Source organism: Bidens hawaiensis, unplaced genomic scaffold, assembly GCF_021521415.1.
Source record: "Bidens hawaiensis isolate Kalapana, Puna unplaced genomic scaffold, B.hawaiensis_p1.1 tig00004618_1, whole genome shotgun sequence".
Classification (NCBI taxonomy): domain Eukaryota; kingdom Viridiplantae; phylum Streptophyta; class Magnoliopsida; order Asterales; family Asteraceae; genus Bidens; species Bidens hawaiensis.
The window spans coordinates 1,588,731-1,610,662 of record NW_027491282.1 but is presented as its reverse complement, the minus strand read 5'-3'; the positions used below and the strand labels follow the sequence as shown (position 1 = coordinate 1,610,662).

Below are 21,932 nucleotides of genomic sequence, written 5' to 3'. Positions count from 1 at the left end.
CTTACCCGAACCCGACCCGATTATTGTTAATACCCGATTTTTGAATACCTGAACCTGATTCCATACCCGAACCCGGTTTTTCATAATACCCGATTTGTGCACCTCTAAGCCCAAAAGCCTAATAGGCTAATAATATTAATTAATGAATGATTATTAAGCCCAAGGGGCCATAGTATTTAGCTGAAAGGCCCAAGCCCCCAACCAGACTTCCTAACGGACCTCCGCCGTCTGCGGTCTGCCTGCCCCTCATCCATCGAACCGGTGATTGCTAGCTATCCTCCTTCAATTGAATTCTTCAAACCACTTTTGTAAGTTTATTTATTTATCTATTGTATGCAGTGCACCATTATGTTTTATTTTATTTCATTCTGCTTAGCTATTAACAATACCTATGGATTTCCGTTTACTTTATTTATATATATCGAGTATTTGAGATTAATCACGAGTTATATAAAGAGCTTAGGCTTTAACTTTTGCTCCAACGGTATGCTTTTTATTAGTAGTAATCAGTCTATACAGAGATTTAACGTAATTGAATTAGAAGCTGCAGCTATCAGTTGATCTTATTGAATATTTGATATTATACGAGTTAATGTAGAGGTCAGGGTTTAACTTTTGTTCGAACGGTATGCTTTTAATCAATCTGGATGCCTGTACTCTTTTAAGTTGATGTAGTTTAATCAGAAGCTGTAGTTTGTGTTATTACGATTATTACGGTGATGCTAATATTTGAGATTTCGGGAGCTATTGAAGAAGCTGTTGTCTTTTAGTTTTTATCAATTTGGCCTAATGTAAAAAGAACCTGTAATTTGTGCTATTATGATGATGATGCTGTTACTTGATTTTTATTGAATATCTGAGGTTTTACGAGTTAATGAAGAGGCTAGGGTTAAAGTTATGCTCGAGCAGAATGATTTTAATCAATTTAGATGCCTGTAGTGTACTCTTTTAGTTTCATTCATTTGACCTAAATTGACGAGCAGCTGTAATTTAGGCTATTATGATTATGATGATGTTGTCAGTTGATTTCTATTGAAGGTTTGAGGTTTTACGAGTTAATTTTATCAAAACGAATGAAACTGTTTGCAGTTTTACAGATTAAGTATGAAGATTCGCCATGATGATATGCCTACTTCGAGCAAGATCAAATTTGACGTCAGCGATGAAGAAGAAGAAGAATCTGATTCCGAAGTAGAAGAAGAAGAAGAAGAAACTGCTTCTGAAGATGTGAGTCGTAGTATGCACAGTTACATAATTTTCAGTGCACAAACATAGCGTATCACTAGGGCTGTAAACGAACCGAACTGTTAGGTTAGGGAGAATCTCGTTTAATAAATGAACGAACATGAACAAGGAATTTCGTTCGAGTAACTAAATGAACAAACACAATCAGGGGCTATGTTCGTTTACGGATGTTTATGTTTGTTCATTAAAGGTTTTTAATTGACTTTACTAATCTTACAATATGGATTTAAGCAAAATTATTAACTATAAAACAAAAACAAAAAATGAATGAATATTTTGTGATTAATTTATAAGTAAAATGAACATTTTAATATGAATGTTAATAAAAGCACCAACACAACTTGGTAGCCAGAGCGAATTGTTGACACTAACTATTCTTGGTTAGCCAAATCAAATAAAACTTGTTTGTGTTCATTTGTGTTTGTTCGTTTGTGCTCGTAAACCGTTCACAACCAAGTTCATTTTCTTAATGAACGAACAGGAACACGAAGTTTTGTTTAATTAGGTGTTCGTGAAACTTCCGCTTGTCCATAAAAGCTTAACGAACAAACTTGAACAAGATCTTGTTCGGTTCGTTTACAGCCCTACATGCTACTAATTCTTTTTATATAGAAATTGATGTGAACTATGAGCTATTGAGAATGATGAGCACTGCAAAGAGGAATTAAAGCTATGTTATAACTTATATCATTACATTCGCACCATTGTTACTTTCATAGTTACGTATGTGATGGAATTACAATAATGACACTGTTGTGACTGTCTATTTGCCTGCAAGTTATTTTATGTATCTGCATTGAATTTCTTTGTAATAATGCATGTATTGAATGTGCAACTAGGATGTGGAGAAGGCGATGGTAAAGGCACTTGCGGAAAAAGCTACATTTGAACAGTTGCTGAAGGGACGCTCAGATGGGTCACATGTGGTTAATAAGAAGCCTAATTTAGAGAGAAAGGGTAAACGAGAGAATAAAAATAGGTATTTAATCTGTGTAAGTTACTCTTTCCATACATATTGTTAGCTTTCAGAGTTGTTAACAGTTGAGTACGGTTTTTGTTTCAGGCCAATGGAGATCAGTAGCAAAAAGCCAGTTGGTAGATTTAGAGAAGTCATTCAGGCTCCTAAAAAGGTGAGTAAATGTCATGGGCAGGTAAATTGTGTCATCACTAGTTTACTAGTGTTTTCATGTATATTTGTTTTGATCAGGTTGTTCGTGACCCTCGTTTTGAATCGTTATGTGGAACACTTGATGTAGATGGGTAATTACTCTTTTCTCCCAGTTAAAGTTTATTGAAGTTAAAACAAGTTAATGGTGAGGGTGACATTTCAATGTTACTTTGCTTTTGTGAAAGAACAAAAACTATCATAGTATGGCTTTTCTTTTGAAGAGACACACAACACTTACTCTCTTATGATGATTTGCTTCCGTTTCGTACACATACATGTGTGCATATATATATGTGTGCGTGTGTAGGTGTATACACACATATGTATGCGTGTGTGAAACAGAAGATAATAATCATAAGAGAATAATATGTTGCCTGCCTAAAAAGAAAAAACATATCATGATAGTTTTTGTTCTTACATGAGAGCAAATCAACATTGAAATGTTGCCCTCGCCATTAGTTTGTTCTTTGTGTATGTATGTGTGCACGTGTGTGTGTGTGTGTGTATAATTGGTTTGTTTCATTCCTGTTAATATGATAAGATTCTGTCCTGCAGGTTCAAAAATCGATACAACTTTCTCTATGAGAGTGAGCTTCCTGCTGAGAAAGAGGTAATTTTACTGATATCAGAAGCATGCAACCTAATACATGATGTTATTTATAATTAATATTAAGTTACAAGTCACTCTGTTTTGTTGAATGTTGTTTAATGATCTTGATAGCGACTGAAGGAGCAGATGAAGAAAACAAAAGATCCACAAGCGGTTAGTGAGTTGAAAGAACAAGTGGCATGGATTGTAAGTCGTTTTTCTAATCTAAACAGTTATTCCAAGTCATGATGCCATTAATATTTGTCATATATATAATTCTTGAATTGGTGGTGTTTTAGGACAAACAATTGAAATCAGCATCCACAAAGCGTACCGACAAAGATATTCTTGTTAAACACAAGAAGAAGGAAAGAGAAGCTGCAAAACAAGGGAAACAACCTTATTATTTGAAGAAATGTAATTTCTCTCTCTGCATATATATATATATAATTTATTCGATGAGCACCTTTAATCTTAACTGGCTTTTCTTTATGTTTTTTTTTTCTTTTTGCAGCTGAAATTCAAAAACAACAGCTTGCTGAGAAATTCAAGGAGCTCAAGGTAAGTAGTTATATACATAATTCTGTCTACAGACCTTGACTTTAGTTTAAATGCCAAATGGATATATAGTTTTAATAAATTTGAAATCAGTATTTTCTTCATAAAGGCCTAGAAAACTACCTGTCTTCTTGTTTCTCGTAATTGGTATTCAGTACGACTGTAAATGAGCCGAGCTCGAGCTTGAATTGGTTCAAGCTCGGCTCGTGATGTCTTACGAGAGCTCGAGTTCGGCTCATTTCGAACTCTTTTTTTAAAGCCTGAGCTCGGATCGTTTATTATCTGTTAATTAATTTATTAACATAAATAATTTATAATTATATATATATATTTTTGAGAAAAACTCTCACGAGCCTAAGCTCAACTCAAGCTCGTGAGAAGTATCTTGAACGAGCCAAAGCTCGGCTCGAGCCTAGAGCTTGGCGGTGCAGCGTGAAATTAATACATAGAAGTCCAAACGAGTTAAAACTTAAAAGGCTTGACCTAAATGTGCTTCTCATACATGGCTCGAGCATGGGGCTTGATAACTAAACCAGCTTTATTTGAGGCTTGGACTCGATAAGGCTTGGCTTGTTTCGAGCTTTTATAGATTCAATCTCATGTAGCTTGCTAGTGGCTTGGCTCGAGCATGGGGCTTGATAACTAAACCAGCTTTATTTGAGGCTTGGACTCGATAAGGCTTGGCTTGTTTCGAGCTTTTATAGATTCAATCTCATGTAGCTTGCTAGTGGCTTGGCTTGTTTGCACCCCTAGTATCAAGTTAATAGTTTTCTAAAATGCTATTCGCCTGTTGACCTCAGTCAAGGTTCAATGTTCAATAGAACTCTTTCGAGTGATTAACTTGGCTCAAAAATGCAAAACAGAATTACAGTTTTCACGAATCAGTGATTTTTTATAGATTTTATTTTGATCTAAAATCAACATTATACGTTCTAAACTAATGTTATATTCCGTGTACTTTACAAGGCGTCTGGCAAGCTTGAATCCTTTATTGAGAAAAAGAGAAGGAAAAACGCTGCAAAAGACCATAGATTCATGCCATATCGACGACCAAACAATAACCAACAAGAAGCCTAGAAGTATGAATTATTTGTTGTTTTGGTAGTAGCATTATAGCATATCATGTAATGACCAAACTTAATGCTTTAGTTTTGTGTTTGAATTATTCTACTAGCTGTCTTCCTTCTAGAAGCTTTTAGCAGTTTGGTATAAAGTGATTTATGTGTGATTTGAAGTGAAGATACGTGGAAAACTTAAGCAGTTTGGTATAAAGTGATTTATGTGTGATTTGAAGTGAAGATACGTGGAAAACTTGTCTTTGGCATTTGACTGGTTACATGTACACTTGAACGTACATGTTTCTTTTTAAAGACATAGTTTCTTTTGTGATGATTGCATGTTTTTTTTCCTTTTGATTTTGTATTTTTGAATTCCTATTTTGAAAACTAATTTTTTTTTTCTTGGGCGTGTTATACATATATGATTATGTTAGAACAAATTCTAGTCTATAGTCGTCATATAATCAACACCTTGCTTGTGTACATACATTCACTCGCCCGTAGCAAACTTTATGCAATAAAAGTACCTAAAACATTTTTGAAGCAGAGAGAATAGAATTTGAGTACCTGCCCTTTAGAATAGTGTACTCCTAAATAATGTTTTTTTTGTCCACGCATATTTAATGATACTGAAATCAAATTTAAATTTGTCTTTTAACAGTGTATGCTTGTCATCTCATATTTATATGATACACGAATCATATTCGAGTATCTGCCTTTTATATATGTCTTTAAAAATGTTTTTTTTGTCTACGTGTATCAGATAATATACAAATCAAATTTTAATATCCGTCTTTTAGATTCGTATATCCTAAATAAATATCTATGCCTTTCCCCAAATTTAATTAGCGACTGCGTTGATCTTTGGAGTATTGAACTAGCTTATCGTGCCTTAAAGAAAGTTGTAGCATTTCTTAATCATTGATTTTGAACTTGTTTAGGATGATTATATTTGGATAAGCATTGCTTAAAGTATTCTTATGTTTATTTTTAAAAATTTGTTATACTAGCTTTTAATTTTCAAATCGATAACGACGCTATATGTTTTTAAGATCGATATGACTAGTAAACTAACATCATCAAAAACTATTTGATAGATACATAATATCCTAAACCCGTACATCATGTACCCGTCAACAATCAACATCGTCAGACATTAAGAAAACTTATAATACGCCACTTGACATATCACACATACATGAATGATGAATGTCTAATAAACTAATCTTGAATTTAAAACAAGTTGCATATAAAGCCATTAATTAAACATAATCATTGATGTCCAACTTAGTTTTTTTGTCATCTTCTTGAAGAAAAAGACTTCTTCATCCCTTGAGTTTCATGTTAGGTTTAACATTTTAATCTTCTTGAAATAAGTTTGGCACATGGATGTGACAAAATTGTGTAGATACATATGAACCTAGAATATTCAAGTCATGTCTAACATAGGTTCTCAATGGTGATGGCAACAAATCATTTGAGTCTCATGAAAATATCTAATGTGACATAATGATGAAAAACCAAATGATACTAATTATATATGATAATGGAGATGGCTACAAATCTCAGGAAAATATCTAATGTGACTGAAAAATGAAATCCAAATGAGACTAGAAGAAATTATGAGAACCACATAATTACTTGTATGTAATGCTAATCAAATGCAGTGGGATAAAAATTAACATAATTATACGGTTACATAAATTACAGCTAGAATTATCGGTACATGTGTTTATGCGCTTTCCATATCCTTCATAAATAAAAAAATTTTGGCTCTATATTGAACTATACTTTTTTATATAAAAAGAGGAAATTTCAACACAAAACCAGTTTATTTTATGTTGATATATGTTAAAAGACATGATTACTTGTAACAATTGTGATCCATATTCCATAACATGATTATGTAACCATATAAGTGCTAAACCACTTCTTTTTTTCTTTACTCATGAACTTTTAACTAAATACATATTTGAAAAAATAACGGATAAACGATCGATTAAAAAGTATATTTATGGTAGATTATGCTTGTATATCTAGTATGTGTCTTTTGCTTGTATAAAAACTTGTTTTTAATTGGAACACTCTCTTATCATTATCCCTGTATTAAACACACAAAATCGATATCGCTTCATGCATCCAGATCTGTTCTAGGGACCTACAAGCTTATGCTAAGGATTCTATAATCAAAATTTGATGTTATATTAAACATGCACTACATATGTTTGGTATATCCTTTGGTTTATATTAATAGTAAACAAAAAAAAATATTACAAACAATCAAATAGACCAACAACTTGCAACACATCACCAAAAACAACTTAATAAAAATGTACAACTTGCTTATTACTACTTCTCAATCTCACTTCACTGCATATATCATACACACATGCTATAATAAACTTACTAACAAAAAAGGTTACATGCAAATCAAAAAAGTTGCTTATAACCTCATTCAAACAAAACTTATAAATCTTCACTTAGGGAGTATGACCACACTATCGACACACAGACCACCTTTAGTGTGTGTACAATCGATTTGCGTCATCGAAAACTTAATTTTCATCGGCACCTTTGAATCCTCAACAACAAAATCACCAGCCCGATAAAGATTCCATTTCCCCGGATCAGTTGACAAATAGCATTGACTAACCGCCTTTTGACCATCTGAAGTCGAAAGCTGGAACTTCACAGGTTTTATATCCCAGCCATGGACATGGTCCGAGTTGCACACTCGTCGACCAAACCTCCTGCCTGACTGCCCGAGCTGCAGGCGGAAGTAGAGGGTGTAGGTCCCACAGGGAAATGGAAAGTCTACCTCACCATCAACTTCAAACCACCAAGTTTGCTGCAGATAAGCCACTGAATGGAATCTAACATAACAAAAATGAAAAATACAAATTGGTTTTGTCATTTGTTATAATCATTTCTTGCATTATTATGCTACAAGATATCTTTTTTTTCAAAGTAAGCATGAACCACATGTATGAAAAAATATCATAAACGCGATATATTCAATTAAAATTAAAGAAGCCGATAAAGAATTCAAAATCTCACCTAGATAATCTTTTTATTAAACGAGTCCATTATTTATATACTTTTTATTTTTTACATTAAAAACATATTTACATAATAACTATTATTAAATATTATATAAAGTTATAATAAAAATAACTAAATAATATATATCATGTTATATATAACAATTATAATCATAATCTCATACATTAAAACAATTAGAAATGTATATAAATTAATTTATAAATAATAAACAGGTCGAGAGTCAGACTCTTACCTAGATTCCTCGGTAGAGATCCAGCTCCAGTATCTACGATCATCAATACCCGTTATTGCTAATCCGCTAGAAGATATTAGCACACAAGCTTTTCCTGTGCCTTTATCCAACCAAACTTTCTACAAAAAAAAAAAAAAAATTCCAAAATTACATCAAGAATCTGCTTAAAGAAAAACCAAGATCACACCATCTGGTTTTATGATCATAACTAAACTCAATCAAGTATAACCCGGGTTTTCATTTCATAATTAGGGGGTCTTTGGATGTGCATTTAAACTGAAAGTTGTAATAACAATTTTCTAAAACTTCCTAATTCCTACCTATAAGACCCTGACTAATTAACTAATTCTTATTATTCATGTAACAATCCAAATCTTGATCTACCAATCAAGCTTAAACACTAGATATCAAACAAATTATAATCCAAGTCAGCAACTTTATTCAAACCCAAATCAGATCAAATCAAGAAAATACTTCTAAATTACACAGAACACATAATTCCATTTAAAATCAAGAATTTTTGTCATCAAAACTTCATGCCACCATCAATGGAAGTGTGTGCAGACTATCTTGCATAAATGTCCTTTTTACAAAAGATTGAAGAGAATTTATTAATAATAATAATAATAATAATAATAATTTAAGTAATAAATAATAAACGAGTCAAGCTCAAGCTTGAAAAACCCCTCACAAGCCAAGTTCAAGCTTTAGAAATCGAACTCAAAACCAGCCAAACTCAAGCTCTCTCTACGATCCTTAACTATTATTATTCAAATCTACCAATGAAATTCAAGAATTTAACACAATCATCAAATTTCACACAAATTATAATCCAAGTCAACAACTTTATCCCAAACCCAAATCAAAACACTTGTAATTACACAAAGCATATTAATTCCAAATAAAAATCAAAACTTTTTGTAATCGAACCTTGGTTCCACCATCAATGGAAGTGGGTGTAGACAATCTCGCATAAATATCCTTCTTACAAAGACTTGAACAAAACTTATTATTATTATTATTATTATTATTATTATTATTAAAGACTCTTGAAATAATCAACTGATAATTCTTGGGTAGTTTCAACTCCCACACAAAATCGGCCGATGATGCATAACGAAAAGCACGGTTAAGAGATGCAAGTCTGCATATCTGTTGTGGGTTTAAGTTAACAAGAACTGAAGCCACCACACTCTCCGGCAAGTCTCCGAGACTTGGCTCCGGCGAGTTCGCCGGAGATGAGGTGGTGCTGTTGCAGAGAAGAAGGAAAGTTGAGAACCCAGATCCCATTGGTGGGAAGATGATGATGAATTGATGATGAATAAAGGAAGGTGTTTTATAATTATTATTAAAAGAGGATTTTATAATGAAAAAGAGTACAAATTTAGTCCTTTGGCTAATGTATAATGACACAACTACTAATAGAGTTCAATCATGTGTAGCCTAAGAGAGTTCTCCTTTTACAGTGACACAACTACTATTAAGTGGTAGTCGGTAGTATGGTTGTTTCAGAAAACGTTCAACCCAAACTTTGAAGTTAGCGTAGGCCCCGTTAAGACAAGTTTAGACAACATAGACTGGTCAGGGTGAAACAACGTGACTTTTCAAATTTTAAGAGTGCAATGACCTAACATGTAAGAAAGTAGTTGTTCCAAAATATACCTATACTTATAGGTATACTCACTTTACAAGTTTTTTTTAAAAATTGATTACTTTGTTACACTTAGGGGTGTAAACGAGCTAAGCCGAGCCCAAGCTTGAGCTTCCCTCGTTTAACTTGCACAAAACTCGAGCTCGATCTTGGCTCGTTTCGATATCTGATAATAAAGCTTGAGTTCGAATCGTGAATAGTTTCTCAAGCTCGAGCTCAGCTCGGGTTCAGCTCGTTTACTATTTTTTAATTAATTTCTATATATTTATAATTATTTTTATATATTTTATTTCAGTTATAATTTTATATGTAACATAATATATTTTGTTTAGCTTAATTTATTCATTGAAGTATATAGATTAATTGATAGTTTTTAATTATATAAAATCATATATTACAAAATTATATTAATGGCTGTCTCGTTTAGATTTGTGAGTCGGTTCGAGCTCGATAAGTGAAGCTCGGGTTCGGACTTGCTTATTAAACGAGCTTAATTTTGGGATCGAGCTCGGGCCCGGGCTCGATCAAGATTTTAACAGGCTGATCTCAAGTAGCTCAGCTTGTTTACACCCTTTTACGCTAGTTTATTCAATGTTGCATATATGCTATTAGGTTAGTTGGGAAGTTGTGAGTACCTTAACGTGGGGGGGAACACCTGGACAAGGTAAATTATAAAGAAATTAATTTTTGAGAAATTATATGTATGTCAAATATCATAATTTTACTAATGTTTATATCAAAATACATGAATATCAATGTAAATTAAAAGAATGAATGTTCAAATACTTTTTAAAAATTTATACAATATTATAGGCATAGTTGACATTTAATTCTCATTATCCAAGATATCTTCGTGAAAAAACAACGAAATTCACAAGATTCGGTGAAAACCCACGAAAATCTGACTTATCCAAGTTGGATCGACTTGCTCCGAGTTTAACTGATTCAAAGTAGTATTAACTGAGCTGAAGAAAATTCTCCCGACGCCCTATCGAGTACCAAGTACCAAACGCCTAAACTAGTGTCTACAACACTTGGTAATGAGAATATTCTTTGGAAAACAGCCTACATGTGGTCATTATTAGGTTTAAAGTCGATTAAACTAAAAATCAAATCAAACCAAAATTGATAAAACCATAATCAGATTACAAATAAAATTTATGTTTCCATTAGAATATAAATTCGGTTCAAATCAAATCAAATCAAATCAAATAACAAATAATGTTTATTTAAGTTTTATCATTTAGTACATTTCAGTTACAATATTACTTAGTTCAACTCAATATCCATTGTTGTGGATCGATATTGAGTTATTTTAAATAAATTAGCCTTTATAAAATGAAAAGAATGTAACGAAAGAAACAAAGACCTTTTTGGTATTCTCTGCCTACTCTATTATTCTGATTTGGCAAAGCTCTTAGATTTATTCTCTTTTGGGCACTTTCGGCAACTCGGTGATGTGTTAAAAAGAATTTAAAAGAGCCAAAAGAAAACACTCCACACATGTGTAAGACTTCCAAATGTTCTATACTATTATTTATAAACCGTTTTCTTAAATTATTGCATCTTATGTAATCATTAACATAAGATGTTTCATGTTCGTATAAATTTCATTTTAACACGATTTATTTGAGAGACTGTCAAAGAAAAATTGTATACCGTGAATAAATTTGAAATGCCACAATAAAGGTATGTAACAATAAGACAACTGAACAACGACTTTATGAAGTCAGTGAAACTAACATATAAAAGATTGGTCTTAAATGTTTTGAGTTTGGTAGGTTTAGATCAATTTTATTTTCAGCAAGAAATCGTAATAATTATATTTTGTTATGTATCATAGAACATGACATTGTTATTTGTATTAAAAAAAAGATTGAGTGAAGAGTGGTAGAAACTAGAAAGTGATGATCATTTTCATGGTTGATTACGAGAAATAAAAGCTAATGTCACATTAATGTAACAATGAGTGTGGAGTGAAAACACGCTCACAGTCATAGTCATCTCCATCCATGTGTTCATTACTCTTTCTCTTGGTGTTTAAGACTCATGTTAATATTTTTCTATCAAAGTTGCTTTCATTAACTTTAAAGTTTGGAAATATGTGTTTCCATCTTCCTCAATGATGTGGATCTTTCAAGAACTCTAGTCCATATAAAGTATCACTTTCTAATAAGAAGTATACGAAAATACAAAAGTGACAGATTACGAATAGTATTTCCGAGAAGGGGGTGAGGCTTTGCGGTGATGGATGGGAAGACAAAACAAAAGAATAACAAATACAACTCATAGAGAGTTACTAGGTAAGTCACACTTATCTCTTATGGAACAACATGCTACTAGTGGTAATTTGTTGGAACTAATTAGACTTATCGATGATAGTGTAGCTTGCTTCTGATGGTATGTTACCATTGACGTTGATACCTGGTACTAACGAAGCAACTTGGTCTTCATAACAATTTGCCATTCAAGATCACGTCTAATGATAACTTACTGATATAAAAGATAAAATTATAATTGGTTGATAGCACTTTATCACTGACAACTAACCAAATACCAGTTTAGAGTTGTTATTGAACAACTTGCTTCTGACACAAACCTTATGATACGTAGTTGTTACTAGTCAATATCATGTATCAAACTTGTAATCTACGAACTATGTATATACAAAGATTGACACTGAAATTTACACAAAGGTGACAAGGTTTGAGAGAGCAATTGATCCATTCATTATAAAAACAAATGCAAAAATAATATTAGAGCATTCTCATCCAACCCCTATCTCTAAACAAAAATTACACTAAAACTTCCTACATTTTCTTTCTCCATTTCAATTAAATAATACATTTTTATACCTTTATTATTATCTTTTCTTTTTCCCTCACTCACAACAACTTTATAAAAAATATTAAAAAGTTATAGCGGTGTGAACATTACATTTCCAAATATACAGAAAAATCATCGTGTTTTTTAAAATTTAAAAACTATTCTCCAACAACACCCTAAATCACTTTTAAATTATAAAAACACCATACACATAAAATTGAGGGTTAGATAAAAATGCTCTTAGAACTATATAAAAACCACTTAACCTATTATTGGATTCAATAATAGTTCCACCATTTATGTGTCGCTTCTCATATCAATCTAACCTAACACGTAACATGTGTTTATATGCATGTAACCTATTTTGTTCTTCATTAGCCTATATACAGCTTTAATTATTATTATTATTATTATTATTATTATTTATGTTTTTAAGAAAAACCATCAATTCAACGTAAGCTCGGCCTCGAGCTCATGTAGTACTTTAAAACAGTCAAAGGTTAAACTACTATACAAGCTTTAATACAAGGCTGGAGCCTAATTGAGTTTCCTATAAGACCCGTGACCCGACCCGACCCGTTTAGCAGTCCAAATAACAGTCGATTCAGATCTCATAAGACACTATTAACCCCAAATTCCGTGACCGGCGATCAGCATTTTCCGGTGTCATATTCAATTCAATATAATAAAAGGTTCAATTTTCTCATATTCATCACTTCAAATCACACTATTACTGTTTACCTAGGGTTTTATAACTTTTATCACACTGTACAGTTTAATCACACGCTGCGACGTCGTTTCACAGGTACAAATAATATTATAAACTGCCACAAACAAACCCTAACAATGACGAACTCATCAACGAAGAAGCAATTGCGGTTTTGGAGGTCTGCAGGAGCTTCAATTGTGTTGAGATTAGTGCTTATACTCTATTTCCCCAACACGCTCAACTTCTCGGCTCGGCCCGAAGTTTCGACTCCGGTTACCAGTCTTCGCAGGCGTAATTACTAATGTTTATAAACTTTGATTGTGTTTTGTCTATTGAATATTGCTTCAGTTAATTGATCAAGGTTTTTGTGTTGTTGTTGCAGTGGCGGAAGGTTATTGGTTGAAGCGGTCTTCGATGTCGCCGTATGCCGGTTTGTGTTATGATATTTAGTTAACAAATGAATTGTTCGTGCATTTATGTCCGTGAACGTTCGTTTACGCTCATTTATGTTTGTTAGTTTACGTTTGTTTAAGTTTGCTCGCTAATAACTTTTTAGGCCCAACACAATCTTGTTCATGTTACTTTGCACTGGTTTTAACTAAGTTACGTTTGTTCATCTATGCTTTGTGTTATTGGTTGGTTTATGCTGTTATCAAACGAACATAAACAAACATGAAGATGTTCGTTTAGTTAACTGTTAATGAATAGTTTGCTCTTTAAGTTAAACGAACTAACATGAACACATGTGTCATTCGTGCATTTATGTTTGTGGACGTTTGTTTACGTTCGTTAGTTTACATTTGATTAAGTTTGTTCGCTAATATATAATCATTCAAAGTTTTTTGGCCCGTTTATAACTTATTATAGTTTTAGTAACTTTTTAGGCCCAACACATTATTGTTCACATTACTTTGCACCGGTTTTAACTCAGTTACGTTCGTTCATCTGTGCTTTGTTGTTGTTGGCTGTTTATTCTTGTAAACCATTCGTTTATACTGTTAACAAACGAACATGTCTATTTTCTTAACGAACGAACACGGACAAGAAATTTTTTTTTGTTTATTTGCAAGCCAGTTACATCTTTCATCTTCACTGAATTTGATTGATTACAGGTTCAATGTACCATGGATCTCCTCTTTTGTTATCCATCCTTGGTCCTCTTACTGTTGATAGGTATATAAGCTATTGACGAGTTTCATGATTTTTATTATATGTGTTCAATCATATAGGCTATAGTAATTTGTTTATAGTTATGCCATTTTGGAAATAACAGGAAATATGAACATATTGTGTCTTTGGTTTTAAAATCCACACATGGAATTCTAGGACTATATTTATTGGGAGGGTCAATTCATGTTTGTGATATGACATGACGTGGTTATTGTTTTCTGATAATTACCTTGTTTGCAGAGGCGAAGGGCAAAGTCGTCTTTTATGCGGGTAAGTTTCCATTTTCTCTAAGTTCCTTTCACATGTGAAGTTAAACTGGAAGCCAAAACCAAGGATGATGTGTTATGTACCAAATATCATACATGTTAATTGCTAATGATACTTTCTTGCTGATGAAATTAGGGCATTATATTGTTCTAAATTAGAAGTCGAATATAAAGTCAACACTGTCTTACTATAAAAAGCAAATTAATAAAGATAGAAGGTATACGAGGATGGCTTCTGAATTTACTCATGCTTATATCTTTACTTGGTTAATATTGTTACTTCTTTGTTTGTTTATTTGTATTAGCTTATTGTATACGTTATTAATTACATTGTTGATATAAAGCGTATTTTTGGAAACAGTCTGGTGTTTGTTATTGCAGATTTCATCACTGCAATTCTTATTCGTTCAATTGGTCAGCATCTCCAAGTGGCTGATATCCTGAGTTTGAAATTGCTAGGAGCTGGTAGATTTTCACAAATTTCAGGTTTTTTACTCTCTCTGCAAAATTCAGTATCTTTTATGTTTCTTTATTCGAAAAACTCTTATAAACTTTATGTTAAGCAGAAAATTTTCCATCTGGTGATATTGCTTCTCTTGTGTACTTATGGAATCCTTTGACCATCATTACCTGCTTGGGATATTCCACATCACCAATTGAAAATCTTGTGATTGTTTTGTCTCTATACGGGGCTTGCAAAAGTAAGAATTTTATCTCATTTAGATGCATGATTAGTGTTAATATTCTTTTCTAGCAGTTAACAACTTTTCTTAATTCTTACTGCAACAGGACTAGTTCCTCTAGCTGCTTTTGGATGGGTTGTAGCATCTCATTTGTCTCTCTATCCTGTTATTCTAATCATACCGGTATGATTATACTTACACATTTCATCCTCTTTTGGTAGGCCTATAAACGAATCAAATGAACACGAAGGGAGCATGCTCATGCTTGTTCGTTTAATTTGAACCGGACAAATGATTGAACACAAACAATTAAACGCATGTGGTTTTCTTTTTTGTGTTTCTTTGTTAAGAAAATGAGCGTGTTCGTGTTCGTTTATGTCAATTTGTTATCACCATAAACGAATGGTTTATGAATGTAAACGGACAAAGGTAATTGTGGACATCAATGTTTTGGGTCTAATAAGTTATTAAAACCATGCTTCATTGTAATGAGCCTAAAATTTATAATGAATGTACCAACGGTCGTGAACGAACAAACTTAAACCAACATAACCAGCTAACATAAGTGAACGTAAACGAACAGACATAAATGGACGAAAGTGACTGAACGTTCACAGACTTAAATGAATGAACGAGACATGTGTTCATGTTCGTTCGCTTAACTAACCCAGTTTCGTGTTCATGTTCATTTGTTAATTAAATAAATGAACATAAACAAACTGCTTGGCGAGCAGTTCATGACGCGTTCGATTCGTTTACTGGCGTATCTTTTGGTACACCAGTCTTCAATGTTATAACATTTCTTTTCTCCATTTTTCTATTTTTAGTTAGTTCTGTTAGTAGGTTCTGGTGTAGACACACCACCAAGAAAACTGTCTCTGCAACAGACTCATGGCGATGATCACAAGAACCCTACAAACGGATCGTTTAATTTGGTAATTTTTTCATGGAGACGAGTCGTTTTGTTCTTTTTTTGGGCTTCTGTTTGGGCATTATATGTCCTAGTTCTGTGTGGTATTTCTCTAAAAGAGTACAGTGGCCTTGGAGAAATGTTTAAAAGGTACAACCTCTTATATCATATTTCACTAATGTAATAAAATTACCATCCTAATGTTACATATTTTGTTTTCAGAACGTATGGGTTTATTCTCAGTGTAGAAGATTTATCTCCAAACATTGGTGTGTTGTGGTGAGTACATAACTACGTATTGTGGTTGTTGTTTATGGATTACATTTTGTTAAAATTAAGATTCTTGTAATGAATTTATGTGGATACAGGTACTTCTTTGCAGAGGTTTTTGATTTCTTTAGGGATTTCTTCCTGATAGTATTTCATATAAACATTCTTTTCATGGTGTTACCACTTGCTATACGGTTACACCATCGGCCTTGCTTTTTAGCATTTGTCTACATTGCAATCTCTTCTATTCTTAAATCCTATCCTTCGGTAACTCATCTTTATTTCTTTATTCTGGTATATTTTTAATTGATAACATATTAATATTGCCATTATCCTTGTTCATGAATATGGATAGGTTGGGGACTCGGCTCTTTACTTGGGCTTATTGGGCCTGTTTGTGAATGCACTAGCTGGTAATTGAACAAACCAAAGATTATTGATTTCACCTTTTCTAAGTTTTTAAAGTTTTTATTACATTTTTGGCAGATATGCAATTCTCCTTTTTTCTTTTCTCTGGGTATTTGGGGACGTTACTTCTTAGCCCTGTGATGCATAACCTGTGGATATGGAGGGTATGATTATTGATTATTAATTGTTAATTATTGCTAGATTGTTTTCTATACTTGTGCTATGATACATTATTAAGTTTTGTTCTGATAAAATATACAGGGAACGGGAAATGCAAACTTTTACTTTGCTACTGCAATGGCTTATGCTTGCTTTCAGGTCGGTCAATCTACTGTAAAAACCTGTTCTGTTGATTCAGAATGGCTAATTCTGTTACTTTATGTTTTCAAATGTACAGATTATCTTGGTTGTGGAGAGTGTTAGTTCGATGCTTAACCACGATAGAGCTTTAAAGAAAGGTACTACAACGGTCGACAAAAAGGAACAATAGTACAAACTATGCATGATACAGACAAAGCTCTAGTAATTTGTTTTCAAGAGGCGATCTGTGCTTTTAACCAGGTTTTATAGGTTGTTTTCCTTATTAGACATATATGGGTTCTGTATCACAGTATTGTGTATTAACAAATATGTAGCAGAGGAGTCGAATGCATTCATCACAATTTAATCAGCTACGGTTACCAAACCGTGCTAATCCTCTAGTTTAATCCTGTTAAACAATCTTAGTAGAATTTGAACTTACAATACATTACCGGATAGCTTTAAAATGTAAGTATGTTTAAAACGTACCAAACTCGGATGTAAATCCAATGGACTCGTGGTCTATGTAGGGTGTTGTACCATGCTTGTGTCTAGCAAAGCTAAATTGTTTAAATAAGGACAAGCATATGTCATAGTTTTACCAAACAATCGACGTTGAGTTATTGATAACTTTCTTTGGTTGATGAGCTTCATATGTCATAGTAGGCGTGTGCACAAAACCAAAATAGTCGAATTGTAAACACATAACTGATGTAATCTAAGATGCTGTTTGTTTTTCCTCAAAAGCACTTCTCCACCTCTTTTGTCTGCACTGAGAAGAGGGCGCGCAGACGTTGGGCTCTGCAGTGTGTTTGTTTTTCCGAAGACGTTTCATTAAAAAACGTCTGCGCGCCCTCTTCTCCCAGAAGTGTTGGTATTGTTACTTCTCACCTCTTCTAACCAATTTCTTTCCATCTTTCTTATTCCATCAGACACTCCCAAACCCTAATCCCCTCATCCTCTCCACTGCCACCCAACTCACCCACCATCAACCCGTCGCTCCACTGCCGCCCAACTCTCCCACCGCTTTAGCGCCGCCGCCCCACCGCCGCAACCCCATCTCTCCACTGCTCTAGCGCCGCCGCCCCACCGCCGCAACCTGCCGCTGCCGCTCTACTGCTCCAATGCCGCCCCACCGCTGCAACCCCGCCGTCCTCTATTCCCCCATATCAGGTTTAATTTCATACCTTTTGTTACTATTGATGTTTGGTGTGTAGGTTCTATTATTATTGAGTTTGGTGATTTTAGGGTTTATTGAACCAGATTATGCTATCTCGTAGTGGTTAATACATGTTTTGATTGATTTTGGTGATTGTTAGGGCTTATTGAACCAGAGTGTGTGTTTGTTTGTCTCGTGGTAATGAATACGTGTTTTGATTGTTATTTTTATGCTTCTAAACATTTTCATGATTTTACTTGATAATTGTTGCTATGTTAGGCGTTAGTTTGTGGAAAAGATAATTGCTTTGAAGTTACTTGAACTGTGAATGCTAGCTAATATATCAAACATTAACTTGTTATATGTCTTCTGAGATTAGATTAGATTAGATTTAGAATAGTTTTGGTAGTCTGCAGTTATTAAAAAACAAACAGTCTTCTTGTTGCAGACTGCAGAGTTTTGGTCCACCTCTTCTGCTACAGATGTTGGCAGCAGTGGCGGATCCAGGATTTTTTTCCGGGTGGTGCACTACTTTTAGACGTTTCTATTTCATGGAGTCGGGTATAAAAAAATCCGGGTCGGTTTAAGGTTCGGGTCGGTTCGATGGTTCGAGAAAGTTCATTACATAATAAAAATACGATAAAATAATAAAAGAGACACCGTCATTAGAAATTAAAAACTAACAAATTAAAACCAACAATCTAACAAACTAAAACTAAATTTAACAAATAACTTAACAATCAAGAGCAATTAACATTTTACAAGAAGTCAAGAACAATTAACATTTAACAATGGATTGTGAATGTAAACTTACCTTCAAAGTGGGAGGATTAGAGGATTCGAGTAAGAGTAGGCAGTGGCAAGAGGACGGGGACGGCTGAGTGGCTGACAGAGTGAGGTTGCCGACGTTCCACGATGGTCGGAGTGACGAGGACGAGTGGCTGACGGAGTGAGGCTGCCGGCAGTCAGGGGCTGAAGAGGGTCAGGGGCTGGGGACAAATAAACAACTTAAAGATCAATTAATTTTCAAATGACTTAGTTTTGGTATTCAAAAAGCTTTAAATTTCAATATATATATATATATATATTATTACGAATACGCAATTCATAACAAGAAAGAACAGACTAGTTTCTATGTCATCAATCTAGTTTGATAAGTCAGATCTAGAAGCTTCAAGTTCACGACTTGTAATTTACCTATAACAAATTCCTTAAACTATTAATGAAAAAAAAGTGAATTACCAGATGAGTTATTGTTGGCTGAGAAAACAAAAGGCTTAGGCTTATTGTTATCCTGAATTCGGTCTTTGAATCCCTGGAAGTCAGCTTCGAAGTCATCTGATGGTGGTGGCTTTGAGAAGTAATAGTTTGATAAATTGGAATCACGGAGAAGATCTGCGGCGGTTAAACGACGAGACTGGGGAGGCGCTGTGTGGTGTTTTGTGGACTGGTCACTGGTTGTGTTTATTATAAAACCCTAACTAAGTAAAAAAAAATGTTTCAAAAACCAGAATTGAACCTGTGACCTCCGGGTTACAAAACCAATAGGTTTCCAGCTAGACAAAGGCTTCAAATGTTTGTAAGGTGGTTCCTTTCTAATTTATAAGTTGGTTCCTTTATTATTTTCTATATATAAATACATTATTATTTCAAAACTCGGGTGGTTCCTCGGAACCACCCGTTTTCACTATAGATCCGCCCCTGGTTGGCAGATGTGGTTTCGCAGTCTTCTGACATTTTACCTCTGAAAAACAAACAGCACCTAACTGAAATATCCAAACCAAATAAATTTTGGTTTTAGAAGAAAATGCCCCCCCAGAGGATGATAAATTATTCTTTCGGTATGAAAGGTATCTTATAATATTTTAATAATAAAACTAGTTTTAGAAACACTAAGCCCAACCATTCTTTATTCATATTCATGTAATTATATTAAAAATAACAATTTATTCTCTCTTTTTTAATCAAATAATATTATTTTAATACATTTATCATTATCTTTTTTCTCTCCTTCATTCACAACCACATCAAAAAAATATTAAAAATTTATACGGTATACACAGTGAAACCCTCAAATTTAACCTTTACATATAAAATTTTATTTCTACTCTACTCACAACTACAATTAATATCATATAATTTACATAACTCACTCATATATATATAGAGTTTGAATAAAATAAAATTGAAATTAACGTGCTAAACGTGAGAATCAAGTAGAGTAATTATATATACAAGTAGAGTAATTATGTAATTACATCATAGAGTAATTATGTAGATCCAAGTTTGATCTTCACATGTGACACTTTTGGTGTATTAAGGCAATGCAGGATTTGAGCTAAGCATTGTGCAAGGTTGTCAGTTCGAATCCCGAGCCCACCCGGGTTTTCGTCTCACCGTGTGTTACGCTAGAGAGTTATGATCTTGTGGTAGCACAACGACTGTCAAGTGACAGCCGGCGGTATGTTTCCAGAGGGAACGCCCAAGCCAAACTCTGAAGCCAACGTGAACCCGTTAAAACAACATAGTTTGGTCAGAGTGAGACAACGTAACTCTCCAATTTAAAAAATAATGTAACATAAAACAAAGAAAATTATCGTTCCAAAAGAAAGTACCCATACATTTGAAAAAATAAAAACCACATTACATGCAAATTTTTTATGAGCTTTAAAAAATGTTACCGTATAACAGAATATGATGTAGGGGTCAAAAGCTACGACAACACAGATATTAATGGCACAAATTCATATTAATCATAGTAATAATTGAAAAGTGAAAACGGTTAAAGGGACACCGTGATTATTGCCATTGATTTGTGGGGCGACAAAAGAAATGAAGTTGGCTTTTGAGTAATTTAAAACCTTAAGCAAAATAATATGGATTTTATATTATCATAATATGCATACCAAGTTTATATAATATGGATTTATATTATCATGACATGATATATAAACTTGGTATGAATTTATTTGTTTTCCATACGTTAAATAGTATTTGAATGCATTTAAAAAGGAGGGAAAGGTTTAAGTGGTAATATAACACAGTCAATTATTAGTCTTTAAATCAAGAGATTTTTTTTTTAAACGGCTCCATCTAGAAGACTTGAATATATATAAGACCAATTTCAATCTTCTATCTTCTAGATGATTATATTTTTATGAGAATGCTATATACTACCACTTTAACCGATTAAGATAAATCATAAATTATTAGTAACTGAAAGTCGTTTTAAAGAAATTAAGATAAATCATAAATAATTAAAAGTCTAGATACGTTTGTTGGCCACCTATTTAATGCAATAATGCGTCAACACCAAGTCACCAAGTATAATATTACAAAAAAATACTTTGGGTTGTTTCAAATTATAACACTCTTGAAATAATTATAAGATCCAATCCATTGATGATTTTTCATTTTTATTTATTTATATTAAATTTATCAGAAAACATGATTTTATACCAAAATAACAATCATAGGTCAGTGGTCCGGCAATAAAAACAAAGCCTTTAAAAGTTAAAACGTCTAAATAAAATATTTGAAACCCGACCAAAATACTAATATTTAAATATTTATGATGTGATTTGATCTTTCCTTGACCTTTTCTTTTAATACCATATACATTCCTATAAATACCTTATTATTACATATTGCCACATAAAAAAAAAAT

The 21,932-nt window shown here is 33.2% G+C and overlaps 3 protein-coding genes across 5 annotated transcripts; 2 read left to right on the top strand and 1 right to left on the bottom strand.

Moving 5' to 3' along the window:
* Nucleotides 1-251: 251 nt before the first annotated feature.
* Nucleotides 252-4,652, top strand: LOC143627333 (uncharacterized). Its single transcript, XM_077097184.1, has 10 exons — nucleotides 252-308; nucleotides 1,090-1,227; nucleotides 2,085-2,224; nucleotides 2,309-2,375; nucleotides 2,453-2,505; nucleotides 2,969-3,023; nucleotides 3,135-3,209; nucleotides 3,302-3,419; nucleotides 3,517-3,563; nucleotides 4,527-4,652. The coding sequence occupies exons 2-10, from the start codon at nucleotides 1,105-1,107 to the stop codon at nucleotides 4,635-4,637; spliced, it is 789 nt and encodes a 262-aa protein (XP_076953299.1). The 5' UTR covers nucleotides 252-308; nucleotides 1,090-1,104; the 3' UTR covers nucleotides 4,638-4,652.
* Nucleotides 4,653-7,008: 2,356 nt separating this feature from the next.
* Nucleotides 7,009-9,242, bottom strand: LOC143627332 (F-box protein PP2-A13-like). Its single transcript, XM_077097183.1, has 3 exons — nucleotides 8,844-9,242; nucleotides 7,914-8,032; nucleotides 7,009-7,491 (listed from the first exon to the last, which is right to left on the bottom strand). The coding sequence occupies exons 1-3, from the start codon at nucleotides 9,201-9,203 to the stop codon at nucleotides 7,095-7,097; spliced, it is 876 nt and encodes a 291-aa protein (XP_076953298.1). The 5' UTR covers nucleotides 9,204-9,242; the 3' UTR covers nucleotides 7,009-7,094.
* A 3,936-nt stretch (nucleotides 9,243-13,178) lies between these two features.
* On the top strand, nucleotides 13,179-17,637 carry LOC143627330 (uncharacterized). 3 transcript variants are annotated; one of them, XR_013152577.1, is made up of 15 exons: nucleotides 13,179-13,390; nucleotides 13,482-13,529; nucleotides 14,212-14,272; nucleotides 14,510-14,539; nucleotides 14,897-15,021; nucleotides 15,102-15,236; nucleotides 15,325-15,401; nucleotides 16,046-16,278; nucleotides 16,351-16,407; nucleotides 16,497-16,665; nucleotides 16,754-16,811; nucleotides 16,885-16,970; nucleotides 17,068-17,124; nucleotides 17,204-17,408; nucleotides 17,447-17,631. XR_013152577.1 is itself a non-coding variant. In XM_077097181.1 (14 exons), the coding sequence occupies exons 1-14, from the start codon at nucleotides 13,237-13,239 to the stop codon at nucleotides 17,294-17,296; spliced, it is 1,383 nt and encodes a 460-aa protein (XP_076953296.1). In that variant the 5' UTR covers nucleotides 13,179-13,236; the 3' UTR covers nucleotides 17,297-17,637. The 3 variants fall into 3 exon arrangements, 2 of the variants coding, with proteins under 2 accessions (XP_076953296.1, XP_076953297.1); XM_077097181.1 differs by having other exon boundaries at nucleotides 17,204-17,637; XM_077097182.1 differs by having other exon boundaries at nucleotides 13,253-13,390; nucleotides 14,917-15,021; nucleotides 17,204-17,635.
* Nucleotides 17,638-21,932: the final 4,295 nt, after the last annotated feature.

What these genes read in the sequence shown, in the direction of transcription:
- LOC143627333 (XM_077097184.1), top strand. Translation starts at nt 1,105, where the DNA reads ATGAAGATTCGCCATGATGATATGCCTACTTCGAGCAAGATCAAATTT. An exon ending in AAGAAACTGCTTCTGAAGAT is followed by an intron (nt 1,228 to 2,084) that starts GTGAGTCGTAGT and finishes ATGTGCAACTAG; the next exon opens with GATGTGGAGAAGGCGATGGT. An exon ending in AAACGAGAGAATAAAAATAG is followed by an intron (nt 2,225 to 2,308) that starts GTATTTAATCTG and finishes TTTTTGTTTCAG; the next exon opens with GCCAATGGAGATCAGTAGCA.
- LOC143627332 (XM_077097183.1), bottom strand. Translation starts at nt 9,203, where the DNA reads ATGGGATCTGGGTTCTCAACTTTCCTTCTTCTCTGCAACAGCACCACC. An exon ending in CCATTGATGGTGGAACCAAG is followed by an intron (nt 8,033 to 8,843) that starts GTTCGATTACAA and finishes TTTTTTTTGTAG; the next exon opens with AAAGTTTGGTTGGATAAAGG. An exon ending in ATCTCTACCGAGGAATCTAG is followed by an intron (nt 7,492 to 7,913) that starts GTAAGAGTCTGA and finishes TTGTTATGTTAG; the next exon opens with ATTCCATTCAGTGGCTTATC.
- LOC143627330 (XM_077097181.1), top strand. Translation starts at nt 13,237, where the DNA reads ATGACGAACTCATCAACGAAGAAGCAATTGCGGTTTTGGAGGTCTGCA. An exon ending in TAGATTTTCACAAATTTCAG is followed by an intron (nt 15,022 to 15,101) that starts GTTTTTTACTCT and finishes TATGTTAAGCAG; the next exon opens with AAAATTTTCCATCTGGTGAT. An exon ending in TCTATACGGGGCTTGCAAAA is followed by an intron (nt 15,237 to 15,324) that starts GTAAGAATTTTA and finishes TTACTGCAACAG; the next exon opens with GACTAGTTCCTCTAGCTGCT.